Here is a 25929-nt window from a genome sequence, read left to right as displayed (position 1 = left end):
CTTACTCCAGAGTTGGCTCTGTCTGCACTCAGAGATCATTCCTGGTGTTACTTGGGGAACATGGGCCGGAGTGATAGCATAGCGAGTAGGGTGTTTGCCTTGCACACGGCCAATCCGGGTTCGATTTCTCCTTTCCTCTCACAGAGCCCGAAAAGCTACCAAGAGTATTCCGCCTGCACAGCAAAGCCAGGAAAGCTACCTGTGACATATTTGATATACCAAAAAACAGTAACAAGTCTCACAATGGAGACGGTACTGGTGCCCGCTCAAGCAAATCTATGAACAACAGGACAGTGCTACAGTGCTACTTGGGGAACATAAGGGATGCTCGGTGTTGAACCTGAGACAGCTATGTGCAAGGCAAGCATCTTATACACTGTATTATCTTGCTGACAGGACATTTTTAAGGAGAAAGAATCTCAAGGTTTTGAGAAATCAATCTAGGATCTTCTTATTACCATCTTTACAGAATCAAAACCAAAAATCCCAGGGTCTTGGCTTGGGTGAATTGCTTATCTTTTATAATTTAGCCTTGTTTTTATATTTATTCCACATCCCGGAGTCTTTCCCTATTGTATCATTGGTATAAAAATTCATTTCCCAAATTTGTCTTCATAATTTTCACAGTTTTAGTATATTTGCATATCACCTTACTACTAATTACTTAGTATTTTTCCTTTGAGTATCTCTCTGATTTCAATACATTTTTCTTAAAATGTCGATATAATTATATTCACTGTCACTGTCCTCCCTTTGTTCATCGATTTGCTCGAGCGGGCTTAGTAACATTGTGAGACTTGTTATTGTGTTTAGCATATCGAATACATAACAGGTAGCTTGCCAGGCTTTGCCGTCAGGGGAGATACTCTCGGTAGCTTGCCGGGCTCTCAAAGGGGGCAGAGGAATCAAACTTGGGTTGGCCAGGTCGGTTGCATGCAAGGCAAACGCCCTACCTGTTGTGCTATAATTATATTATAATTAAGAATTTAAAAGTGATCCCTACCATGAACATATAGCATATTCTATCAATTATAACCAGAAATTCTCTCCCAGTGGGGTTCAGAACGAATGACCCCCACTTCTTGGGTAAACAATTTTCCTGGTCAGTCTTTTTTCTGTGTTTCTCTTTACCAATGTCCAGTCTCCTAATATGTGTCATTGAAGTCACTAGCTATTACTAGTTCTATTACTTATATTCAAAACTTCCAACTCTGAAGCTTTGGATTTATCTTGATCTTCTCCTTATGTTCCTTTTACATATAATCAGTCCTTTGAGGCCTATATTTCTGCCAAACAAACATTATTTCTTATAAATTTTTTCTTAGATTTTTCCTATTGCTACCATTCTAGTCTAGGTCTTTGTGACCCTCTGTCTGGATTAGTGAAGTTGTCTTCTGTCTTTTCTTTATTTCTCAAGTCCTCCCTTCTTAGGTTCATACTATAAACACTAGTGTATTGATCTTTCGGCATTTATAGGTAATAAAGAACAGCTACAGTTAGTAATAGTTGAGCAGATATTTTGTTGCCAGGTAGAAGGGACATACCCAATTATTGCTCACCCATTCTATCAGAAGAATCTCCGTATTTCTAACGAGTTTTCTTGGGACATGAAATGCAGCTTGCCAAGTCTTAAGTGAACGCCCTCATTGCTAAATGTCCTCAATGGAGTCTGTGTGTAAAGTTGACATCATAAGCTGTGAATACCTTAAAAGCAATACTTAAAGACTAGGTAATTCTGATAAAAATAATGTTATGCATAGGTAAATCAATGAACAATGGGAGGACAGTGCTACAGTGCAGTGCTATGCATAGGTAGTGTTTGAATATGCTCTCCTACAAGAACATTGAGATTTTAGGAAGAAACTGAAGGCACGACAGGCAAATGGCTAGTCACTAAATGTGTAAAAGAATAAAATGAATTTCCTAAATTGTGGTTTAGCCACCTAGTCTCTCATGAGTGTAGATAGACATTTCTCTCTCTTGTTTTGATGCATTTCATTATTTTTCCTTGAATTTATTTTGTGAAAGCAGCATGATTTGCAAAGTTACTCATGCTTGGGTTTTAGACATACAGTGTTCCATCCATGATCCTGTCACCAGATTCATCTTCTCTCCACCAGTGTTCCCAGGTTCCATCTCCCACCCCCACCCCCACCCCCACCCCAGCCTGCCATCACAATAGGCACCTTTTAAAGTTTGTTTGTTTAAGTTTTGGTCTTGTACTTTCAGTGTTGTTGACTCTGTGGTTTGGATATTTAGCTCTATCATTCCTTAATACAACCAATGTACATTGACCCTTGCCCCATGTTGCTTCCATCTCCCTCTTCTTCCCCCACTCTCCCCTCATTATCTTTATTTATCCTCCCCATACTTGGAACCAAGAGTGATTTAAGCATTCCCCATTTAAAACATTACTTTTCCTCATCCAGTTTCTCTAAAGACCACATATAAGTGATATCATCCTGCGTTTGTCCTTCTTCTGTCTTCTTTTATCATGATATCTTTCAGTTCCATCCATGTTGCAGCAAATTGCATGATTTCATCCTTCCTTACTACTACATCATATTCCATTGTGTATATGTACCACATCTTCATGATCCCCTGATTTGTTGTCAGACATCTGGGTTGGTTTCCAAATCTTAGCTATTGTACCGAGTACTGGAATGAATATATATCCTTTTGAATGAATGTTTTTCTGTCCTGGGGATAAATGCCCCAAAGTGGAATTGCTGGGTCTTATGGCAGCTGACTTTTAAGTTTACTGAGAATCCTTCATACTGTTTTACAGAGGGTTTGAACCAGACAATAGTCCCACCAGCAGTTGATGAAAGTCCCTTTATCACCATATCCCTGCCCACACCAAATGTTACCATTATTTTTGATCTGTGCCATTCTCACTGATCTGAGATGGTATCTTGTTGTTATCTTGATTTGAATTTCCCTGTTAACAAGTGGTGATGCGAATTTCTTCATGTGCCTATTAGCCATCACTTTGTCTTCCCCAGTGAAGTCCCTGTTCATTTCCTCTCTCCATTTTTTGATGGGGTTTTTTGGATTCTTTGTTGTTGATTGTTATGGATACTTTATACATCCTGGACATAAACTCTTTATGTAATGAATTGACTGCAAATATTTTCTCCCATTCAGTTAGCTGTATTTTAGTTTTAGCCTGTGTTTCTTTTGCCATGCAGAAATGCTTTAATTAGATGCAGTGGTTTGTTGTGATTGCTATAATTAACACATCATGCAAAATTATTTCTTTTTGGTAAAATCAAGCAGTTTTTTCCTAAGATAACTGGAATTGTTTACCATGTGTTAACCATTTTGCTAAGTGTCTTTTTACAAAATGACAACTCTTTTTTTTTTTTTGCTTTTTTGGTCACACCCGGCAATGCATAGGGGTTACTCCTGAATAACAGGGTTTTTAGTTATGTGTAAGAATCCACTATCAACTCCAAAAAAGTGACTAGAGATTGACTGACTATTCTTCATGAAACTAGAAGAAATGGTTTTCTCAGGGAGACTTGGAAAATAGATTAAGAAGCCTTCAAACAAAACTCAAAAATATTGCAGAAATTTTGTGGGACACATCAGAAATTGTACAGAGTATATTTCTGTGAAATTTCACCAAATTTTCATCATTATATTTTATTTATTTTTGCTTACATGTCAGGTTCACTTATTAATCATGAATTTTACTCACGTTATTTAGATATTTGTATATTTTAGTTTGAATATTTGAGTTCATGAAGTTAGTCTCACATTTTTTATACAAAAATCAGGAGCGGTTTATCAAGGAAGCTAGGCTAGATCAGGGGAGTAAGAATATCTCTTGATAGAGCTAGTAGAATAATCACAGAAATCAATAAAAGAATATGGCAAAATTTTTCTCCTTAGAAAGATATTGGGAGGTTTGTTTCAGCAAAAATGAAGCAGAATTTGATCAATTCTTACCTTATTGAAAATTTCTAATCCTAGAAGCTTATTATAAAGTTTTAAAATTCTGGTCTAGGTCATTACCAAAGAGAGAGAGAGAGAGAGAGAGAGAGAGAGAGAGAGAGAGAGAGAATGTTTACATGATGAAGAAATAACCTAAACACAGGAGTCTGTGAGAAGATCGTTGAATTTTTGAGGAGCTAAAAATATCAAAAATATTTTGAGGAGGAAAAATATCCCCTGTTCATGGATCGGGAGAATTAACATTGTCAAAATGGCAATACTTCCCAAAGCACTGTATAAATTCAATGCAATCCCTATTAGGATACTCATGACATTCTTCAAAGAATTGGAGCAAACACTCCTGAAATTCATATGGAACAATAAGCCCCCACGAATAGCTAAAGCAATTCTTGGGAAAAAGAAAATGGGAGGAATCAACCTCCCTAACTTCAAACTCTACTACAAGGCAGTAATAATTAAAACAGCATGGTACTGGAACAAAGGCAGAGCTATAGACCAATGGAACAGGGTTGAATATACTGACGTTCCCCCCCCCCCCCCCAAGTATACGAGCATCTAATCTTCGATAAGGGGGCAAGAAAAGTGAAGTGGAGCAGGGAAAGCCTCTTTAACAAATTATGCTGGCAAAACTGGACGGCTATATGCAAAAAAATGGGCTCAGATCTCTGCCTAACTCCATGTACAAAAGTAAGATCTAAGTGGATTAAAGACCTCAACATCAGACCGGAATCTATAAGATACATTGAGGAAAATGTTGGCAAAACCCTTCATGACATAGAAGCTAATAGTGTCTTCAAAGATGTCACACCGCTGGCCAAGCAAGTGAAAACAGAGATAGATAAATGGGACTATCTTAAACTAAGAAGCTTCTGCACCTCAAAAGAAACAGTGACCAAAAAACAAAGACAGTCAACTGAATGGGAAAGGATATTCGCCAACTACACATCTGATAAGGGGTTAATTTCAAGGATATACAAAATACTGGTTCAACGCCACAAAAAGAAAACATTCAACCCCATCAAAAAATGGGGAGATGAAATGAATAGAAACTTTGACAAAGAAGAAATCCGAATGGCTAAAAGACACATGAGAAAATGTTCCACATCATTAATCATCAGGGAGATGCAGATCAAAACCACAATGAGGTATCACCTCACACCACAGAGACTGGCCCATATCCACAAGAACAAAAGTAACCGGTGCTGGCGCGGATGTGGTGAGAAAGGGACACTGCTTCACTGTTGGTGGGAATGCCGACTGATTCAGCCCTTCTGGAAAACAGTATGGATGATTCTCAAAAAACTAGAAATTAAGCTCCCATTTGACCCATCAATACCACTCCTGGGAATATATCCCAGAGAGGCAAAAAAGCATAGCTGAAGTGACATCTGCAATTGTCTGTTTATTGCAGCACTCTTTACAATAGCCAGAATCTGGAAAAAACCTGAGTGCCCGAGAACAGATGACTGGTTGAAGAAACTCTGGCACATTTACACAATGGAGTACTATGTAGCTGTTAGAAAAGACGAAGTCATGAAGTTTACATACAAGTGGTACTACATGGAAAGTATCATGTTAAGTGAAATGACTCAGAAAGAAAGGGATAGACATAGAAAGATTGCATTCATCTGGGGAACATAAAGTAACAAAATAGGAAACTAACACCCAAGTATGGCAGAGATTAGTACCAGGAATTTTACTCAATGACCCGGAGGACAACCACACATGTTAGGGGAAGGGGGAGCTCAGAAAGAGAAAGGAACACCAAATAAAGGGTGTTGGGAGGATCCGCCCATGATGGGAGAGCATGCTGAGGGTAGGCTGTCGACCAAGCATGATTGCCACTCAGTGCCTCTTTTGCCGACCATGGCACTCAAAAGGAGAGAGAGGGAAATGCCCTGCCACAGAGGCAGGGTGGGATAGGGGCTGGGGGGGAGGGGATGCTGGGATCCGTGGTGGTGGGAAATGTGCACTGGTGGAGGGATGGGTGTTTGATCATTGTATAATCGAAACCCAAGCACAAAAATGTGTAAGTCTACAACTGTACCTCATGGTGCTTCACTATTAAAAAATAAATAAATATAAAAAAATAAAAATATGCATAGAAAAATCTATGAAAATAGGAGCCAGAAAGAGTACAGCAGGTACTTGCCTTGCAAGCAGCCAATCTGTATTTGATTCCAAGCACCACATATGGTTCCCAAGATACTCCAGGAGTGATCCCTGAATGTAGTCAGGAGTAAGCCCTGAGATCCACTGCATGAGGCCCCCCAGAAAAAACAAAAATCTATAAAATTATATGTAAGATTTTCTAATATTCAAAATGAAAGTTTGAGATATAGGATGCCACAATTTCCCCTAAATTCTCACAAAAAAAAACTGTAAGTGATATATTGCATTTAGAGTTTAAAAAATATATAAAAGATGAAAGAAGAAATATATATCCATAGATAAACATAAAAGTGGCATGTGGCCACAACAATTATATCAAGAAGGCTAAGATCCAGAATGGGTTGAGGCCTGTGAATAACGTTAAGAATAAAAACAGTGCTTTTTTTAAATGTTAGTTTTAGAGCAAAGAGAGAAAAAAGGAAGGATAACCCTGTCATTATGGATGAATAGTGTGATGAAAACAGATGACAGAGCTGCCTTAATTTTTTTGGAAAAGGGTTGAGTTTTAAATAAACAGCATTATGACAAAGAGTAAAGGAAGCTGATAAACTGGTAGTTTTCTTCTCTTAAATCTGGCAAGGAGAATGATCTTTAGTTTGAAAAGGAGAGAGAAAGAATCGATAAAAGAAACCTGAAGCCCAAGATTTGTAAGATTTGAAGAAGTAACTTAGATATCTGAGCCTGTTGGCTGAGAGAGATAGCTTCAGCTTGTGTCCCTGTCAGAGGTAGCTTTGAGGTGTTGCTGAAATGGGAGGGGAAGCTAGAAGCCCTGGGAATTAGAGTTTGAATTTCTTTAAGGGTCAGGCCTGTGGCTTCTGTACTGTGTGCGTTGATCCTTGAGTAAAACTTAAAATGATTACTGAATTAGTAAAAGGATATTTTTGAGTCATTATAAAAGTATATTGTAGTCATCTGAAACCAGTATGTTTTCTAAGGACAAACTGTGGAAAACCAACATATTTCCTTTTCCAGAGTTGTTAGACTGAACATTAGGAAAGTGTCAAGTTTGAAGTTCTTCACAAGAATATCATGGTAAAGCTCTCTGCGTATGAGAAAAGTCAGTAAATGTTAGCTTTTATTATTTTCCTTATATTTCAGCAATGGATTTATGGAGGCCTCCTAATGAGAGTATTTTTATTTAAAAATCATTATTATTGTTATTATTATTATTATTATTATTATTATTATTATTATTTTGGGGTTTTGGGCCACACCTGGAAATGCTCAGGGGTTTCTCCTAGCTCTGTGCTCAGAAATAACTCCTAGTGGTACTCAGGGAACCATATGAGATGCCAGGGATTGAATCTGGGTCAGCTGTGTGCAAAGCAAGTGCCTACCTACTCTACCTACTGTACTCTGGCCGCCATTGAGAGTTTGGTAGAATGAGTTGTGGTCCATTAAATTGTTAGATGGGTTCTTAAATTAAGAAAGATGGACAGTCAACAAAATCCCTGGTAGAATTCCATAAGATTATGTCTAATTTAGCATATTTCCCAATAATTTTGGTAAGAATATGGAAAGGTTACTGATTTGAATTGCCAGTAATTTCTCATAAGATGTTTTTTTGATTTTTACCTGTGACAAAATTCATTTGGGACAAATGTATGTATGGTTTTACGTTTGGTAGAGTACACTTGAAATTTCAAAGGCAAAGTGACTAGCTCTGAATGTATCCAGATTCTCTCTGATAATATTCATGTTAATATGAATGACAGAGATTGTGGAAAAATTTAAATATTAATTAGACACTGAGATAGAATACTCTGTATTATGAGCTTTCTTTATCATCAGCACTTATCTAATAATTGTAATAACTCACTCCTTAATACTACCTTTTACATACTAAGTTTTAAGTTTTCAAGGTTTGAAAGGATAGCTCAGCAGCTTAGAGAAGTACTCTATGAACAAATGTGCAAGGCAAGCAAGTTAGCTCCCCAGTGCTGATGTGTGTATGATACTGGCCATGTTTGTGTTTGGCAGCTCGGCTGCCTGAGATTCCTGGCGCTGGAGTATGCACCATCATCGAAGGGTGACCTTTGATGAGCACTTTGACTGAGTGTCGAGCACTGCAGCTAGTGTATGACACCTGAAATGCCATAACCGTCTCCATACCTCCAGTATTTGAGTACCATAAATGTGTGTGTGTGGAAGAGAGAAATAAAGAGAAAGAAGAAAAGAGAGTTATAAAGAGAGGAGAGAGAGGGAGAGAGAGAGAGACCGAGAGAGAGAGCAAGCACTCCATTATCACAATCCTGAGGGAAAAGAAAGAAAAAATGAACTTCCATTTATCTGTCTTTCCTCCTTGGTCACAGATTTCTGTTTTTCATAAGGAACTCCCACTGTTTTCTTCCTTAAATAGTCTTCAAAAACTGAAGTGAAGTTTTTTGAGAAAGTTCATGTTGTAGAGCACATGCCTTTTCCGTGCTAGATACTGAATTTGATCCCCAGCACCATATCAGCCTCCCCAGCACTGCTGCTTAATAACCCTCCAGCCCTATTGCTGGAGTAACATACATTTCTGGCCAAGTATTGACCATCATATTGACTATTCCCAGGAGCATCCTCTGGCCCCAGCACCTTGTTGGGGGTTGTCCCTGTTAAAAATATGGAGTAGGGCGCTTGCCTTGCACATCTCCAATCCAGGTTCAATCCCTGGCATCCCATATGGTCCAGTAGTGACTCCTGTGTGCAGAGCTAGAGCACTACTAGGTGTGGTCTCTTCCCCACAAATATGGGGTAACCCACAGAGAGAAATATCATTAAATGAGCTACTGCCATAATTATGCACATTTTGGGAAGAAATCCTTGAAATCAATGTTTACAATGAAGAAAAGGTAATTATTATGACACAAACTATTCTTTTCCCCCTAGATGGCAAAAATAGAGAATAGTAAGCTGTAAGTATAAATTAATAAATATTGCTTTAAAAGTTATATTAAAGTTCATTTTGACTTGTGTTTCCAATTATCAGTATTACCAAAATGTTGAGACTAAGAGCAAATTATATTAAAAACACCAATCCAAATAAGTAGATTTATGTGGAGAAAGAGCTAATGTCCTATGTTACTTTTAAGCAAAGAATAAAATTTTATGAATAATTATGGTCTGATAATTTTTGTTGCTATGAAGGTATATATATAAAATTTAGGAATGAATTTATAGGAAAAATTTATAGAAAAAATGGAATTTGTATTATAAAATTGTATGGAAATCAGGAGTTTAGATAAAAGAGGAAACATTAAATTTGAGAGAAAGTATGTTGGGTTAAAATTTTTAAAATACATTTTATATTCTTTTAAAGGAAAAATCATTAGAATTGTTGCAAATTAGAGGAAAAGAAATTAAGCATATCAGAAGAGCTAAATTAGAAATTTCAGAAGAGAAAAGACTCAAGTCTTTAAAATTCCTGAGACGTAAGAAACTACGAGTAAAAAGGTAACTCTTCTAAATACAAATGTTACTGTCTGAAGACACACTTTTCAGTAGTGCTGATGACTTAGAATGCATTTTACATTTTCAGTTAATTTTATTATTATTAATATTTCCCCCTTTTTCCCATTTGTTATTGTTGTTGCAATGAGGAGGGGGTGGTCACACACTTGGTTACATACTTGGAACTTTGCTGGGGTTTGCACATCTCAGTTGTGGTGTTCACATACACTTACTTACAGAGTGATAGAGATTGCAAACTTTGTTGTGGCACCTGGTGTCCCAAATGCAGTGTGGCCAAAATTGTACTCAGCCTGTAGAGCAGTGTCAGGCACTAAACAAGTAGTCTTATGTCTATATACCACTGAACTTTGTCAGGGTTTCAGTACAATTTGCAAACTGAAAATTTAATATTTAGAAATTCCTATGCACAATCTAAGTTAATTAAATCTTTTTACAGGAGGAGTTGATAGCAAATAGTTCAGTTAGGCAGTGCTCCACAATTCTTTCATTCTTGGGTTTCACCAATGCTTCATTTTATAATACAGTGGTTAAAATGAAAATAATTCTTGATGGGACCAGAGAGATAATTGATTTGGTAGTTTCAATGATCTTATTTTCTTTATTATCATTTTATATTTCAGTTATCTTCTGATTTTTTTCAGGGGTGCAAATACAATTTGAATTGTAGTGTTCAAATGCAATTTATAATTTATCTTTTGCCATTTATATAGTGCTGAAACAGATTTTCTGCTTATTTCACCACTAGGTTTTTATGGGTTGGTTTATTCTAGATTCTTTGTCATTTAACTCTTTATGGAGGCTTAAAGAAGCTTTAATTATTAGCTTTTGTTGTTGCTTAGGGCAATGAAAGGTGTGCTGGACATAGAAGACAACCTTTTTATGGCCAGCCTAAACTTTGTAAATGGATATTACTCACGATTTAGTAGCTGAGGATAGGCTCATGGGAAAAGAATTCCAAAGTTTATGAAAGAGTCAAACTGGCATTTAAGTGACCCTGTACATGCCTTTGCTTATCTGCATTGCTTTAAGCTCATTTAGTTAGCAAGATTATGTATTAAAACAAATAGTGACAGCAGACAACAAGTATTTTACCTTCAATAAATAGTTACTGTCAGATTATCAATGAAGCAGAAACTTCTTGATTTTTTCCCTAAGAAACCTTGCATTTAGTGCATTAAGCAAAGTAGTGTGGCCACACACAGAGTCAGAGTCTTTTCTTTTTTATGTCTTAGTGTTTCAAAGAATGACAAATAGTCCTGTTTAAGGAGAGTGTGCTATAAAAACACACAGTCTTCCTTGAGCATGCCAAAAATATTTGTAGATCTTTTTTTGATATATTTAGGGTTGTGGTAATTCACTGAAACTGAAATCATAAATTCCAATTAAAGAGAAATAATATGCAAAGGGTTGATGCAAAACTGTTATTAAAATATTATGTAATAGAAGGGAACTTTGGAAAAAGACTTATTCATTGCTTTTTCATTCATTATTTTTTTAACCCCCTCCTTCTGTTTTTTTTTATAATAAAAATTTTCTCACCAGTCACTAGATACCCAAATAGTTTTCTTGGGAATTAATCTATTGACTTGATGACTCAAGTCAATCCAGAGAGAGTACTTGTGGATCCATGTTTTTAGAGCACAGTGGGAACATAGGAATTCATATTGGTTGTGATTTGTCTTTAAGGAAAACAACAGCAAAAATACCATTTGTAAGGTAATCTCAAGTACATTCCACCAGCCAGGACCTGTCCCAGAAAGAAAGGTGAGAGAGCTGATCTTGACAAAATGTTCAGTTCTCTTTTCTCTAGTTATCTTTTAGGAGCTTTGAATGCCTGACACTCCTGCTTCCAGACCTATTTCACTCCCTCAATTAGGGGTTCTTTGTCCTAGTTATGTTTTACACTCACCTCCCTGCTACTTGAAGATGTACAATTTTCATATCCAAGATGTACATTGGAACACATTTTGTTTTGGAAACAACACAAACCACTCTATTATTTAATTATGATCATATTGTACCTGGCTATAGATTAGGTACCATGTAGCACTGCACTGTAGCACTGTCCTTCTGTTGTTCATCAATTTGCTCGAGCAGGCCCAGTAACGTCTCTATCATGAGACTTGTTGTTACTGTGTTTGGCATATTGAATACATCATGGGTAACTTGCCAGGCTTTGCCGTGAGGGCCAGATACTCTTGGTAGCTTGCCGGGCTCTCCGAGAGGGGCGGCGGAATCTAACCCAGCTCGGCCGGGCTCGGCCAGGCCGGCTGCATGCAAGGTAAATGCCCTACCTGTGCTATCGCCCCAGCCCAGGTATCATGTAGTAAAAAGTAATGACAGCAGCCATAAACAAATGTTTATTAAGAGTTCCACTGACCATAAGCTGTTACTATTGTCAGCCACCACCGTCATCATTATTATTGTTGTTATATTGATTTTTGTATCACAAACTGATACTGGGGACTAGTTCTGTCTTTCTGCTCAGGGGTTGTCCTGGTGGTACTGGAGGGTTGGGGTGAGGGGGACATAGGATGAACATTCAGTGCTGAGGATCAAAACCTAGTTATAGAAACATGCTTTTCCTGCATTCATCCCATTGAGCCATCTCTCTAGCCATGTTATCAATTCTTAAAAAAGAGGTAAGTGCTTCTGTTCTGATTTTACCCAAGACCTGCAGAGAGACTAGTGATACATTTTGCAAATGTTAGAACAGACATAGGTTTAGACAACTCCAAAGTCTATACTTATACTCTGCTACTCCTTGAGACAGTTCCAGGCTCTAAGCCATTAGAAAAAGTGTCAGAATGGGTCACACAAGTATTGGATAATAGATTTCACAAATAGATGTTTTCTTAAAAAAAAGAGTAAATTTTGTGAATTTCTTTTCCCTTGGGGTATTATTTGAAAGCTACACGGACAAAATAATAGTATTCTACCTATAACTGAAGTAGCAGGTAGTTTTACTGGTCCTGTGAATTGTCCTGCAGCTCTATAATAATAACAACTGCCACAGGAGAGATATTATTCAAAATGCCCTAGCACCCTCCCTCCTTCCCTCCCTCCATTCCCTCCTTCCTTCTTTTTTTTTTCCTCTCCACTCTCCACCCCTCCCTGCTCAGGTTTTACTCTTGGATCTGTACTCCAGGTGTGACTCAGATCATATATGACATTGGGATCAAACCTGAGTTCACTGAGTGCAGGGCAAGCACTTTACCTGCTGTATTATCTCTCTGGCCTGTAGTTCCCTATTTCTTAAAGCAACTGTATCCAGGATGCACTAATATTATTTCCAGCTTTTTGAAATATGAAGTATAGAGATGTTGACTTTCTTATGACAGATTTTAAATAGGATTTGAACATAGGTGATCTGACTATTTTTTGAGGGGGGGGGAGAGGTGCTACGTTGAGTAGTGTTCTGGACCTACTCCTGGCTTTGTGCTCAAGGGTCACTCCTTGTGGTGCTTCTGGGGCCACAGGCAGTTCTGGGAGTTGAACTGCATGCAGGACAAGCATACTATCTTTCTGGCCCCATTGACTTTTGACTGCCATACGGAAGTAAGACCATATAGTTATTAAGATCTCAGAACTTAAGAAGTAAATTAGACTGAAACAGTGTGCATCAAGAGAAATTTTGTTTTGTAGGGGAGTATTTCAGGATTAATGTGGCATAATTTTGTGCTAAGTGTTGAAAAAGAGAAGAGTTTGAAGATACATTACTCAACCCATAGGAAGCTCCTTGCAGGCTGAGGTAATAAGGACTTTGATGAGTGAATGCCAGCAATATAAGGAAGGAAGAGCACACCCAAGCAAACACATGCAGTGTTCTTCTTTTCATTCAGTGAGCAGAATGAGAGAGAAAATGACACCAATGTTTATGTCTTGAAGATGAGTCTAGGTAAAATGTCAGAGATTGGAGGAGACAGGGTAACACTCAGCAGAGGGGAAATAGTCAAAACTCTGAAGTCTATTTTCCCACTGTGTACAAGAAAATTGGAAACCATGCCTAGCAGGAAAATCTAGTGACTAAGTGATGAAATTGAGAGGTAGATCATCAGCTGGACTTGTGTAGGCTTAAAATAGCTATTATAGTAGCTCTCTCAGAGGGCAATCTATACTGTCAGCTCTGGTCATAGAAAACACACAAGTTTAAAGCTCACTTAAATTGCTTTGATGATAATATTGTCATTTGGTTCAGTAAGTATATAGTTTTAATAAAGATGCAGGGATGTAGAAGTACTGTATAAGGGATACATACTAGACAGGGATCATTAACAGGAATTACCAAAAAGGAAAGTTGGCTTAAAATCTGCAGTAGTATGTATAGATCACATTAGCCTCTCACCGATTTTGCCACGTATTCAAAAGAAAGGGCTCCAAAGTAAGGATAAGAATCACTCCCACATAGAAAATTCTGTTGGTCACAGAGGATAGGTAGATCTCTATGCTTTTGTCTCTGTGTGGAAAAGCAGGTTAGTGGGAAGGTAGATAACACATTGATGTTATCTAGGTTCAATTGCAGCTAGTAAAGGACAGTGTGCTGTAATATTCCAGTTCTATAGGAATGCTAGTTTTTGAATAGAAAGCAGCAAAGAGTGGTACATAATGGCTGGAAATAGTCTTACTACCTGAGACACAAAATTTAGGAGATAAGAGATTTGGGGTTGGATGATAATGAGTATGTTTTTAGCTATTTCTATTCTCAGATATCTGAGACGTGGAGGTTGAGATCTCTACCTTTTTATTTTTTTGCTTTTTGGGTCACATCTGGCGATGCTCAGGGGTTACTCCTGGCTTTGCACTCAGGAATAACTCCTGGAGGTGCTCGGGGGACCACATGGGATGCTGGGAATCAAACCCGGGTCGGTCACATGCAAGACAAATGCCCTACCCATTATGCTATCGCTCTAGTTCCCGGAGGTTGAGATCTTTAGCAGGCAGTTGGATATGTGACTATTGTCAGTGGTCTGAGATTGTGACATTAATCTTGTCATTTGCCATTATTGTAGATTTAAATTGTTTGCCAACATTTAGATATCTATTTTAATGAATGGATATTTTCTTCTTATTTCCTTTTTTGTGGAATGGGGGTCGGGGCACAACTGGTAGTGCTCAGAGATTACTTTCATCAATGATCAGAGAACCATGCAATGACATAGATAAAATCTGGGCCTACTGTGAGCAAAACATGCTCTCTGCCCTTTAAGCTATCTCTCTGGCTTCTTTAGACTTCTTCTTTTTTTTTCCCTTGGGACACATCCAGTGATGGTCAAGGGTTACTTCTGGCTCTGCACTCAGGAATTGCTCTTGGTTGTGCTAGGGGGATCATACGGGATGCCAGGGATTGAACCTGGGTTGACTGTGTGCAAGGCAAATGCCCTACCTGCTGTACTATTGTTATTTCCCCTAGGCATCTTTTTTAGGCTTGTCACTGTAACTGCATTGAGAGCCAATGACTACAGGAAGATAAAGAAGCCTATTTTCTTTTCTCGATTGCAGAATTCCAGGAGGACACACTCTTCCTACCCTTCATGTGCTGTGCAAGACTTTCCCAGCCCACCAGCTGCCACTTCATTTGAGCTTGGCTTCTCGAATATACCACACACCCAGCAGGAAAGGCCACGAAACTCTGGTTGGACAACTTGGAGACTCTCTTTTTGAAAGTTGCATTGGAGATGAAGAAGAAAATGATAGGTAAGAGTTCTGCTGCTAATTTTGATTTAAAACAGTTTAAATAAAAGTTTAAATTTAACAATCTGCGTTTTAAAACTTAACTTTTATTTCATCTTGTCTAAAAAATTTAAATTTAATTTAAAAACATGATTTCTAAAGTTATTAACAATTGGGTTTTAATCATGCAATATTTTGATACCCATCCCACCACAAGTGTCAACTTCCCTCCACCATTGTTCCCATGAAGGTCCCTCCTTCCCCTCCCCCACCCCACTCCTACATTGACAGTATGTTTCAAAGTTCTGTGATTGTTGTTTAGATCTTGTATTTTCAGTGTTGTTGAGTCTGTTGCTTTGTATTTATAACTATACCACTCTCCCACATCACAAGTATAACTGAGATCCCAGACCCCTGCTCCCCATTACTTCCCTTTCTCTTCTTCCTTCTTCCCTTGATTTCTTTCCTTCTTTGCCATTCTCTTCCTTATACTTACTTTGTGGTCAAGACTGATCTAGGCATCCCCCCCCTTTACTACATTACATTTCCTCATACAGTTATTCTACATACCACTGACAAGTGAGATCATCCTGTGTTTGTCCTCCAACTGGCTTATGTCACTCAACATATCTTCCAGTTCCAACCAGGTTGTATAAAATTGCATTATTTCATCTTTCCTTGAAAGTTGCATGATATTCCATTATATATATATATTTATATTTATATATTACATGGGATTACACGGTCCCAGGGGCAATTGGTGGATATAACACCTACACACTAGAAGATGGGGATCTGGGTAGAAGAGGCCCCAGTCCCAATCCGAGCAGGCTTGGAGATCTACGCCCCAGGTCCCGCACACCTGGGTTCCTCTGCCAGTTCCTTCATGCATGAGGTTCATCTGAACATGTGGAGAATGGTCTTAAGCATGGCTGTGACTTTTGTCAGTGGTCTGAGATTGCGACATTAATCTTGTCATATGCCATTATTATAAATTTAAATTGAGGTTGTTGCTTTATTATAGAGATCTTCAACTGCCAGGGCTCTGCTCGGGGTGGGGAGGGAAACTCAACCCACCCTCCTTCAAGGGGCCCTGGTGAGGACAGCCAGGCGCGGAGGCAGGAGACTCTGGCAAACTCCCCGTGGCGTATTCTATATCCCAAAAACCAGTAACAATGATGGGGCTCATTCTCTTGACACTGAAAGAGCCTTGAATGTGGCACTTTTTAAAATCTCAGGGCTAAGACGAAGGAGATGTTACTGGGTCCTGCTCGAGGCAATCGATGAACAGCAGGATGGCAGTGATACAGATATATGTATGTGTGTATATATATATATGTATATATATATCCACACACACATAACAACAGAAATGCAGAAATCCATAGGATCTTCAGAGATTACTTTGAAAATCTTTATGGCATGGAACAAGAGAAACTTGAAGAAATGGATAAATTCCTGCATTCTTAAAACCTTTCAAGGCTGAACCAAGAAGTTTTGGAATGCCTAAGCAGACCTATCATGATCAAGGAAATTGAAATGGTAATTAAAAGTCTTCCCCAAAACTTCCCCAGACCCAGATGGATTCACTAGTGAATTCTTTCAAACCTTTAAAGAGGATCTACTGCCAATCCCTTTCAAGCTTTTCCAGGAAATTTAAGAAACAGATACAGTTGCAAACAGTTTCTGTGAGCAGATATCACCCTGATAACAAAAGCAGACAGAAAGACCACAAAAAAATTAAATTACAGACTGATATCTCTGTTGAACACGATGCAAAGATCCTCAACAAAATGCTAACAAATAGACTCCAGTGACTCATCCAAAAGATCATACACCACGACCAAGTAGGGAATCAACTCAGGGATGTCAGGATGCTTTAACATTCGCAAGTCAATCAACATAATCTATCATATCAATTTTAAAAACCCATATGATCATATCAATAGATGCAAAGAAAGCATTTGACAAGATCCAGCACCTGTTCATGATAAAAAAATCTCAACAAAATGGCAGTTGAAGGAACTTCAATATAGTCTAATATACTATATGTACTCAACAGAGTCAAAGCCATCTTCCAAAAGCCCACAACAAGCATTATTCTTAAGGGGGAGAAACCACAGACTTTCCCTCTAAGGCCAGGCACAAGACAAGGTTACCCACTATTGTTGCTACTATTCAATATAGTACTGGAAGTACTTGCCACAGCATTTGGGCAAGAGAAAAGATACTGAGGGCATCCAGGTAGGAAAGGAAAAAGTCAAGCTCTATTTTCAGATGACAAGATACTGTATTTAGAAAACCCTAAAGTCTCTACAAAAAGCTCCTAAAAACAATAGGTAAGTGTAGTAGAGAGGCAGATTACATAATCAGTACCCAAAAGTTGATGTTTTTCCTTTATGCAAATAATGACAGAGAAGAAAGTGATAATAAAAAACAATCCTGTTCATAGTTCTGCTGCAGAAAATCATGTACCTTAGAATCAGCTTAATTAAGGAGGTAAATGATGTATACAAAGAAAACTACAAAACGCCACTTCAAGAAATAAGAGTACACGAGGAAATGGAAACACACCCCCTCTTCATGGATTGGGAGAATTAACATTGTCAAAAAGGCAATACTCCCCAAAGCTTTATACAGATTCAGTGTGGTCCTTATAGGATACCCATCACATTTTTCAAAGAAATAGACAAAATACTCCTGAAATTCATATGGAACAATCACTTAATCACTTAATCACTTAACTTCCCGTTAGTCGTCAATTTGCTCGAGCGGGCGCCAGTAACGTCTCCATTTGTCCCTGTCGCGTGCTAGTGTAGCCCAATGGCATCTGTTCGCTCCGGGAACATGAAGGGCCTCAGACCGATTGTTCATGATCTTGACGAAGAAATCTGACCATCTGGTAGGTGGGCGGCCACGTGATCTTTTGACATCCCGTGGAATACAGTCAGTAACAGCTCTGGTCCAACGGTCGTCTTTAAATCTCATTACGTGACCAGCCCATCTGATTTTCGACACCTTGGCAAATGAGACAGCGTCCCTGATCCTTGATCGTCGACGGATGTCAGAACTCCGGATTCTTTCTCTCATTTGAGTGAAACGTGATATTCCAAGCATAGCTCTTTCTATTCTTCTTTGGGAGACCTGAATATGGAACAATAAACCTTCACAAATACCTCAAGCAATCCTTGGGAAAAAGAAGATTGGAAACATCATCTTTCTCAATTTCAAACTGTACTATGCCTTGCATGTGGCCAACCTGAGTTTGATTCCTCTGTCCCTCTGAGAGAGCCCGGGAAGCTACCGAGAATATACCACCCACATGGAGGAGCCTGGCAAGCTCCCCATGGCGTATTTGATATGCCAAAAACAGTAACAACAAGTCTCACAATGGAGATGTTACTGGTGCCTGCTCAAGCAAATTGATGAACAATGGGAGGACAGTGCTATATACATAACACATCTTCATAATCCATTTCTCTGTGATAACCTAGGTTGATTTCATATCTTGGCTATTGTTTGAAGTGCCTGAAATGAATAATGGTATGCATATTTCCTTTTGAATGAATATTTTTCTGTCCTGACTGTAGATGCCAAACCATGGACTTGCTGGGTCATATGACAGTACAATTGTAAGTTCACTGAGAACTCTCCATGCTGTTTTCCAGAGGGACTGAACCAACTATCATTACCAGCAGCAGTGGATGGGAGTTCCTCTGCCTTTTGAATTTTGATTTTGAAGCTTGGATTCTATTCTTGGATATTTGGGAGAGAATAATAGTTTTTTTCTTTTTCACTCCTTCCCAAAATATATATAACATAGAACATTGTCTTCATTTCCTTCCTTTATGAACATGAACTGTAGCACTGTAGCACTGTCCTTCCGTTGTTCATCAATTTGCTCAAGCGGGCCCAGTAATGTCTCCATTTTGAGACTTCTTTTTACTGTGTTTGGAGACTCTTGGTAGCTTGCCAGGCTCTCTGAGAGGGGTGGAGGGTCGTGCAAGGCAAACGCCCTACCGCTGTGCTATTGCTCTAGCCACGAACATGAACTGATCATAAAATAATTTTAGCACTGTGTCTCATTTTTCCTGTGAAGGATTCTATAAGTATCTTATTTGTTCTTTGTAACAACTTTATGAAGTACAGATGTGGAAACTGAGGCACAAATAACTCAAGCAACTCTCTCAGATCTACATAACTAAGAATATCATAGATTTGGTGGGTAGAAGCAAGTTTTAGATATTATTCTCAGTGGGCATACTTGGGGTCCAGGGTTCATGTACAAAATTAAAAATATTATTTCATTTGGAAACTGTGAAATTACAAAGTTATTTGTGATTGGGTTTCCAGAATGTTTCCGATGTTTCCACACCAGGCTCTTCACCATTGTAGACTTCCCTCCACCAATGCCTCCTCCCCCATTTGCCTCCACCCACCAGTCTGCCTCTAGGAAGGCTGATTTTTTTTAATAAGTTTTTACACTATGATTTACAGTCTTGTTACTGATAGGTTTTTGTCTTATTTTTTTTATTTTTTTTATTTTTTTTTATTAATCATTTTTTTTATTAGTGAAACACCATGAAGTACACTTATAGACTTATAAATTTTTGTGCTTGGGTTTCAGTTATACAATGATCAAGTACTCATCCCTCCACCAGTGCCCATCCTCCCCCACCACGGGTCCTAGCATCCCTCCCACCCCCCATCCTCCCCCCCACCCCCCCGTCCCACCCTGCCGCTGTGGCAGGGCATTCCTCCCTGTTCTCTCTCTCTTCTTTTGGGTACTGTGTTTTGCCAGAGAGGCATTGAGTGGCAGTCATGTTTGGTCTATAGACCACTTTTAGCATGTCTCTCCCACCCTGGGAGGGTCTTCACAACACCCTTTATTTGGTGCTCTCTTCTCTATCTGAGCTTCCTTCTCACCTAGCACATGTGGCTGGCCTTCAAGTCATGGAGCAAAATTCCTGGTACTAATCTGAGCCCTTCCTGGGTGTTAGTCTCCCGTTTTGCTGCTTTATGTTCCCCAGATGAATGCAATCTTTCTGTGTCTATCCCGCTCTTTCTGACTCATTTCGCTTAACATGATACTTTCCATGTAGTACCACTTGTATGTAAATTTCATAACTTCATCTTTTCTAACAGCTACATAGTACTCCATTGTGTAAATGTACCAAAGCTTCTTTAACCAGTCATCTGTTCTCGGGCACTCAGTTTTTTTCCAGATTTTGGCTATTGTAAAGAGTGCTGCAATGAACAAACAATTGCAGATGTCACTTCGACTATACATTTTTGCCTCTCTGGGATATATTCCCAGGAGTGCTATAGCTGGGTCAAATGGGAGATCGAATTCTAATTTTTTGAGAATCGTCCATACTGTTTTCCAAAAGGGTTGGACCAGCCTGCATTCCCACCAGCAGTGAAGGAGGGTCCCTTTCTCGCCACATCCGCGCCAGCACCTGTTGCTTTTGTTCTTGTGGACGTGGGCCAGTCTCTGTGGTGTGAAATGATATCTCATTGTTGTTTTGATCTGCATCTCTCTGATGATTAGTGATGTAGAGCATTTTCTCATGTGCCTTTTTGCCATTCGGATTTCTTCTTTGCGAAAGTTTCTATTCATTTCCTCGCCCCATTTTTTGATGGGGTTGGGTGATTTCTTCTTGTGTAGTTTAACCAGTACCTTGTATATCCTTGAAATCAACCCCTTGTCGGATGTGTATTTGGTGAATATTCTCTTCCATTCTGTAGGCTGTCTTTGTATTTTGGTCACTGTTTCTTTTGAGGTGCAGAAGCTTCTTAGTTTAAGATAGTCCCATTTGTCTATCTCTGTTTTCACTTGCTCAGCCAGTGGCGTGACGTCTTTGAAGACACCACTAACTTCAATATCGTGGAGAGTTTTGCCAACTTTGTCTTCAATAAACATTATGGATTCCAGTCTGATGTTGAGGTCATAAATCCATTTCGATCTTACTTTTGTGCATGGCGTTAGGCAGAGATCTGAGCCCACTTTTTTGCATGTAGCCGTCCAGTTTTGCCAGCACAATTTATTAAAGAGGCTTTCCCTGCTCCATTTCACTTTTCTTGCCCCCTTATCAAAGATTAGATGATTATATGTTTGGGAGGAGATGTCAGTATATTCAACTCTATTCCATTGGTCTGCAGCTCTGCTTTTGTTCCAGTACCATGCTGTTTTGATTATTACTGCTTTGTAGTAGAGCTTGAAGTTAGGTAGGTTGATTCCTCCCATTTTCTTTTTCCCAAGAGTTGCTTTAGCTATTCGTGGGGGCTTATTGTTCCATATAAATTTCAGGAGTGTTTGCTCCATTTCTTTGAAGAATGTCGTGGGTATCCTTATAGGGATTGCATTGAATTTGTACAGTGCCTTGGGAAGTATTGCCATTTTGACAATGTTGATTCTCCCCATCCATGAACAGGGGATATTTTTCCATTTCCTCGTGTCCTCTTTTATTTCCCGAAGTAGCGTTTTGTAGTTTTCTTTGTACAGATCCTTTACTTCCTTAGTTAAGGCGATTCCTAGGTACTTGATTTTCTGGGGCACAACTGTGAATGGAATTGTTTTCTTCATGTCACTTTCTTCTCTTTAATTATTTGCATATAGGAAAGCCATGGATTTTTGGGTATTGATTTTATAGCCTGCCACTTTACTATACAAGCCTATTGTTTCTAGGAGTTTCTTGGTAGAGGTTTTAGGGTTCTCTAAGTATAGTATCATGTCATCTGCGAATAGTGAGAGCTTAATTTCTTCTTTCCCTATCTGGATGCCCTTAATAACTTTTTCTTGCCTAATTGCTATTGCAAGTACTTCCAGTACTATATTGAACAGCAGTGGAGAGAGTGGGCATCCTTGTCTCGTCCCTGACTTTAGGGGGAAGGCTCTCAGTTTTTCCCCATTGAGGATGATGTTTGCTGTAGGTTTGTGGTAGATGGCTTTAACTATATTGAGGAAAGTCCCCTCTATCCCCATTTTGGCATGTCTTATTTTTAAAAAAACTTTTTATTAAGGAGTCATGATTTACAAAGTTACTGATAGTTGAGTTTTAAGCATACAACAATTCAACACCAGTCCCTTCGCTAGTGTCATCTTGCCTCCACGAGTGATCTTAGAGTCCCTTCCCATCTCAACCCTCACCCATCCCCACCTATCAACTTGGGAGGCATATTACAAAGTTTCAGTGGTTGTTGCTCAGGTCTCATGTTTTCAGTTCTGTTGAATCTGTAATTTGGATATATGTCTATACCCTTCACTCATATCACTGGTATAACAGAAGCTCTGATGCCTGTTCATTCATGACTTTTTCTCTCTTCTCTTTTTTTCTCCCTTGCTTTCTTTCCTTCTCTATGCATCTCTTCTCTCTTAGGTCAACGGTGATCTAAGCATTCTCCCTTTACTACATTTTCTCCTCTAGTTTTCTAGATTCCATAGATAAGTGAGCTCATCCTCTGTTTGTTTTTCTTCTGGCTTATGCTACTCAACATCATATCTTCCAGTTCCAGCCATGTTGTAGCAAATTGCATGATTTCATCGTTTCTTGAAGCTGCGTAGTGTTCCATTCATGCATAAGACTTTACCACCTTTCAGCACTACTTCCTCCTGGTTGAATACTTCCCTCCACCAAAGATGTTACCTCTTCCCTGTCTTATCTCCTAACTCCCCACCCCCTGAAATGGCATGTTTCTTACTGAAGATCAGTCCTGTTGTTCTTTGTTTATATTGACTCTGGTATTTGTTAGTCTGAGTGAAGTTATTCAGAGAGAGAGAGAGAGAGAGAGAGAGAGACAGAGAGAGACAGAGAGAGACAGAGACAGAGACAGAGACAGAGAGAGAGGCCCAGACTGATCATGTAAAAAGTTTTTTCTATTTCTGAGTTTTCTCCCATTTCTTAACATTTCTCCCATTCTCCCCTCCTACCCTTCCACCCCAACCCCACTCTCTTGTTACCTATTCCGTTGGAATCTTGAGTATTCTTTTTATGAAAAGTGTATAATTGAAAATAATCTACAGGTTTTCACCTATAGGAAAGGAGAGACAAGGTAATAGTTCTAATAGTAATTTAACAGTAAATATATGAGCTTCAAGGTTCTATTCCCAGCAACACATATATACCACGACTACCACTGTAGCACTGTAGCACTGTCCTCCCGTTGTTCATCAATTTGCTCAAGCGGGGCCAGTAATGTCTCCGTTGTGAGACTTGTTGTTACTGTGTTTGGCATATCGAATACGTCACAGGGAGCTTGCCAGGCTTTGCCATGCGGGCGAGATACTCTCGGTGGATTGTGGGGCTCTCTGAGAGGGGTGGAGGAATCGAACTCGGGTTGGCCATGTCGGCTGCGTGCAAGGCAAACGCCCTACTGCTGTGCTCCAGCCCTACCACTAAAAGCCAAAAATAACCTTCTCCCTAAATGCCACTAACAATAATTTAAAAAATAGAAAATTCAACAATAAGGAATAAATCATAATTTCTGTTATACTCAAGAAGAAACTTAGGCTCTAAGATAATAGGTTACTCTAATCCTTATTTCTGGATAGTATAGAAATCTATATTTATTTGACACTTTTTATCATTTTTTATCATTATTACTCCCTTTTAATGTAATAAATTTTGTATGCATTATCTGGCTTCAAACATAGAAAAGGACATTATCTTTATTATTATTGCCTCCTTCCAATCAGTATTTACTTTCTTGGGAGTGATATCACCTGCCCATAAGAATGCGTATTCTAAAGTCTTTCTTGCCTTTCAGAAGAGCTGGTAGGATTACTGTAAAATCATCTACTTATGTTCTAAGAATATTAAAAAATACTAAGTTACAATTAAATGATTATGCTTTAATCGCATTTATATATATATATACAGGCACACATATATGTATAATATACTTATACATATATGTGAACATACAATAAAAATATTCATTTAAATTTAACTTACTATTTATGTTGCTTTTGGGCCATACTAAGCTATGAACTATGTGCTGCACTTGGATATCTCTCCTGGTGGGCTCAGAGGAGCATATGGGGTCCAGGGAATTGAACTGGGGTTGGCTACATGTAAGACAAAGCCTTCCTGCTGTACTATCTGTCCCACAGCTCATTATTATAATTTGAGCAGAGTTATACTTTCACAAAATTATCAACAACCTGCTTTTCAAAAAATAGTTTCTTCTGAACCTATTTACTTGCAGTAAAAAATCATACAGCTTACTGCCATGTTATCTTGGTTTAGAATCACCTTGTTTCCTTGTTTTTAATAATCAGTGTGATTCAGTTTGAAACCCTAAAAGAAGGTCATGCTTATGTTTATTTTCTATTTTGGAAAATGATTTTTTAAAGATTTATTTATTTATTTTGGTTTTGCTCTTTGGGTCACACCCAACAATGCACAGTGGTTACTCCTGGTTTATGCACTCAGGTATTACTCCTGCCAGTGCTTGGGGGACCATATGGGATGTTGGGAATTGAACCCAGGTTGGCCACATGCAAGGCAAATGCCCTACCCACTGTGGCATCACTCCAGCCCCTAAAGATATATTTTTATAATAACTTTATATGTCTTTTAGTTTTAATTTAAGTCAATGCCTCATTGTTGAAATAATTACACATGAAAAATTTCTTCAGAAATACTCCTGTAACTCTGTTCTATAAAAGTCTTTGGAGTGTTTTCAAAAACTTCAAGTTAATTGTGAAAAATGGGTTAAACCAAATCTGCTGGTGGTGAAGTGTTGTTTCCAATCATTTACATTATCACTCTGTAAGCCAAGTAGCATTTGGGGACCTTTCAGCTTTCATTGTTCATGTGAAATGTTAAAGTTACTAATTTATTTCCATTCTAATTTTTTTCTTTATGCAGAGCTCACTTCCTTTCCTCAGAGAGTCAATAAATGTTCTATTTGATAATGATAATTCTTGGCAATTTGTTCCTGTGTTTCAAATAAGTAGCTAATTTAAGTGCTAAATATTTAGTTCTGTGGCATCCTTTTCTTGAGGATTATGTTGCTAAATATAGCTTAACCTTTTCAAAATATATCTGTCTGCTGAGCCTCTGAATTTGGAGATATGTATGACTTTTTTGCACTAATAAGTGTTCCAAGGAAAGATAATTATAAACATGAAATACTTTTTCACTTATTGTTTCTTTATTTTTTCCTCTGTGCAATGAATAGTTAAACTACAAAGCATTCTAATGCTTGTGGTCATGTAGTTTTAATGCTTTTCCAATTCTGTAGATAGTAATTGTTATTTGTGTCAAATACCAAGAATATTTTAGAGGATTAGCATGGAATCATGTTCAAATTTATTTAAAATATTGATGTACTACTCATAAACAGTAAAATTAAAGTCAGCTTAGTTTACCAAAGAACAAATTTAATGTTTTGTTCAAATATTCCATTATGATACTTTTATATTTAAAATATGTATATTATAAAAGGTAGCTTATAAACATATTATTAGAAATCTTAGTATAGAATTTCAGATGTGGGTTTTTTTTAAATAGGGGAAATCAGGTTTTTTTCTACTTTGGAGAAGATAATATTCTCTCTTGAATATGTATTTCTCTCTTTCTCTTATTCCATGTCTTTTTAAAACGAGTTCCTTTAAATAAAAGCTACTTTGTATCATAAAAATAAATGAATAAAATAAGGAAAATAATT

General features: G+C 38.2%; 1 protein-coding gene across 1 annotated transcript in view; it reads left to right on the top strand.

Moving 5' to 3' along the window:
• Window positions 1-25929, top strand: part of TTC6 (tetratricopeptide repeat domain 6) — a 217642-nt gene that overhangs the window by 74057 nt on the left and 117656 nt on the right. Inside the window, exons 4-5 of the mRNA XM_056133903.1 lie at window positions 9434-9567; window positions 15085-15279. Of these exons, the coding sequence (XP_055989878.1) occupies window positions 9434-9567; window positions 15085-15279 (329 nt within the window). The remainder of the gene's footprint in view (window positions 1-9433; window positions 9568-15084; window positions 15280-25929) is intronic.

The sequence above is a fragment of the Sorex fumeus genome, unplaced genomic scaffold, assembly GCF_029834395.1.
Source record: "Sorex fumeus unplaced genomic scaffold, SorFum_2.1 ptg000098l, whole genome shotgun sequence".
In the NCBI taxonomy this organism is placed as follows: Eukaryota; Metazoa; Chordata; class Mammalia; order Eulipotyphla; family Soricidae; genus Sorex; species Sorex fumeus.
Note: the sequence above shows the minus strand (reverse complement) of the source record. Positions and strands in the feature narration are given on the sequence as shown.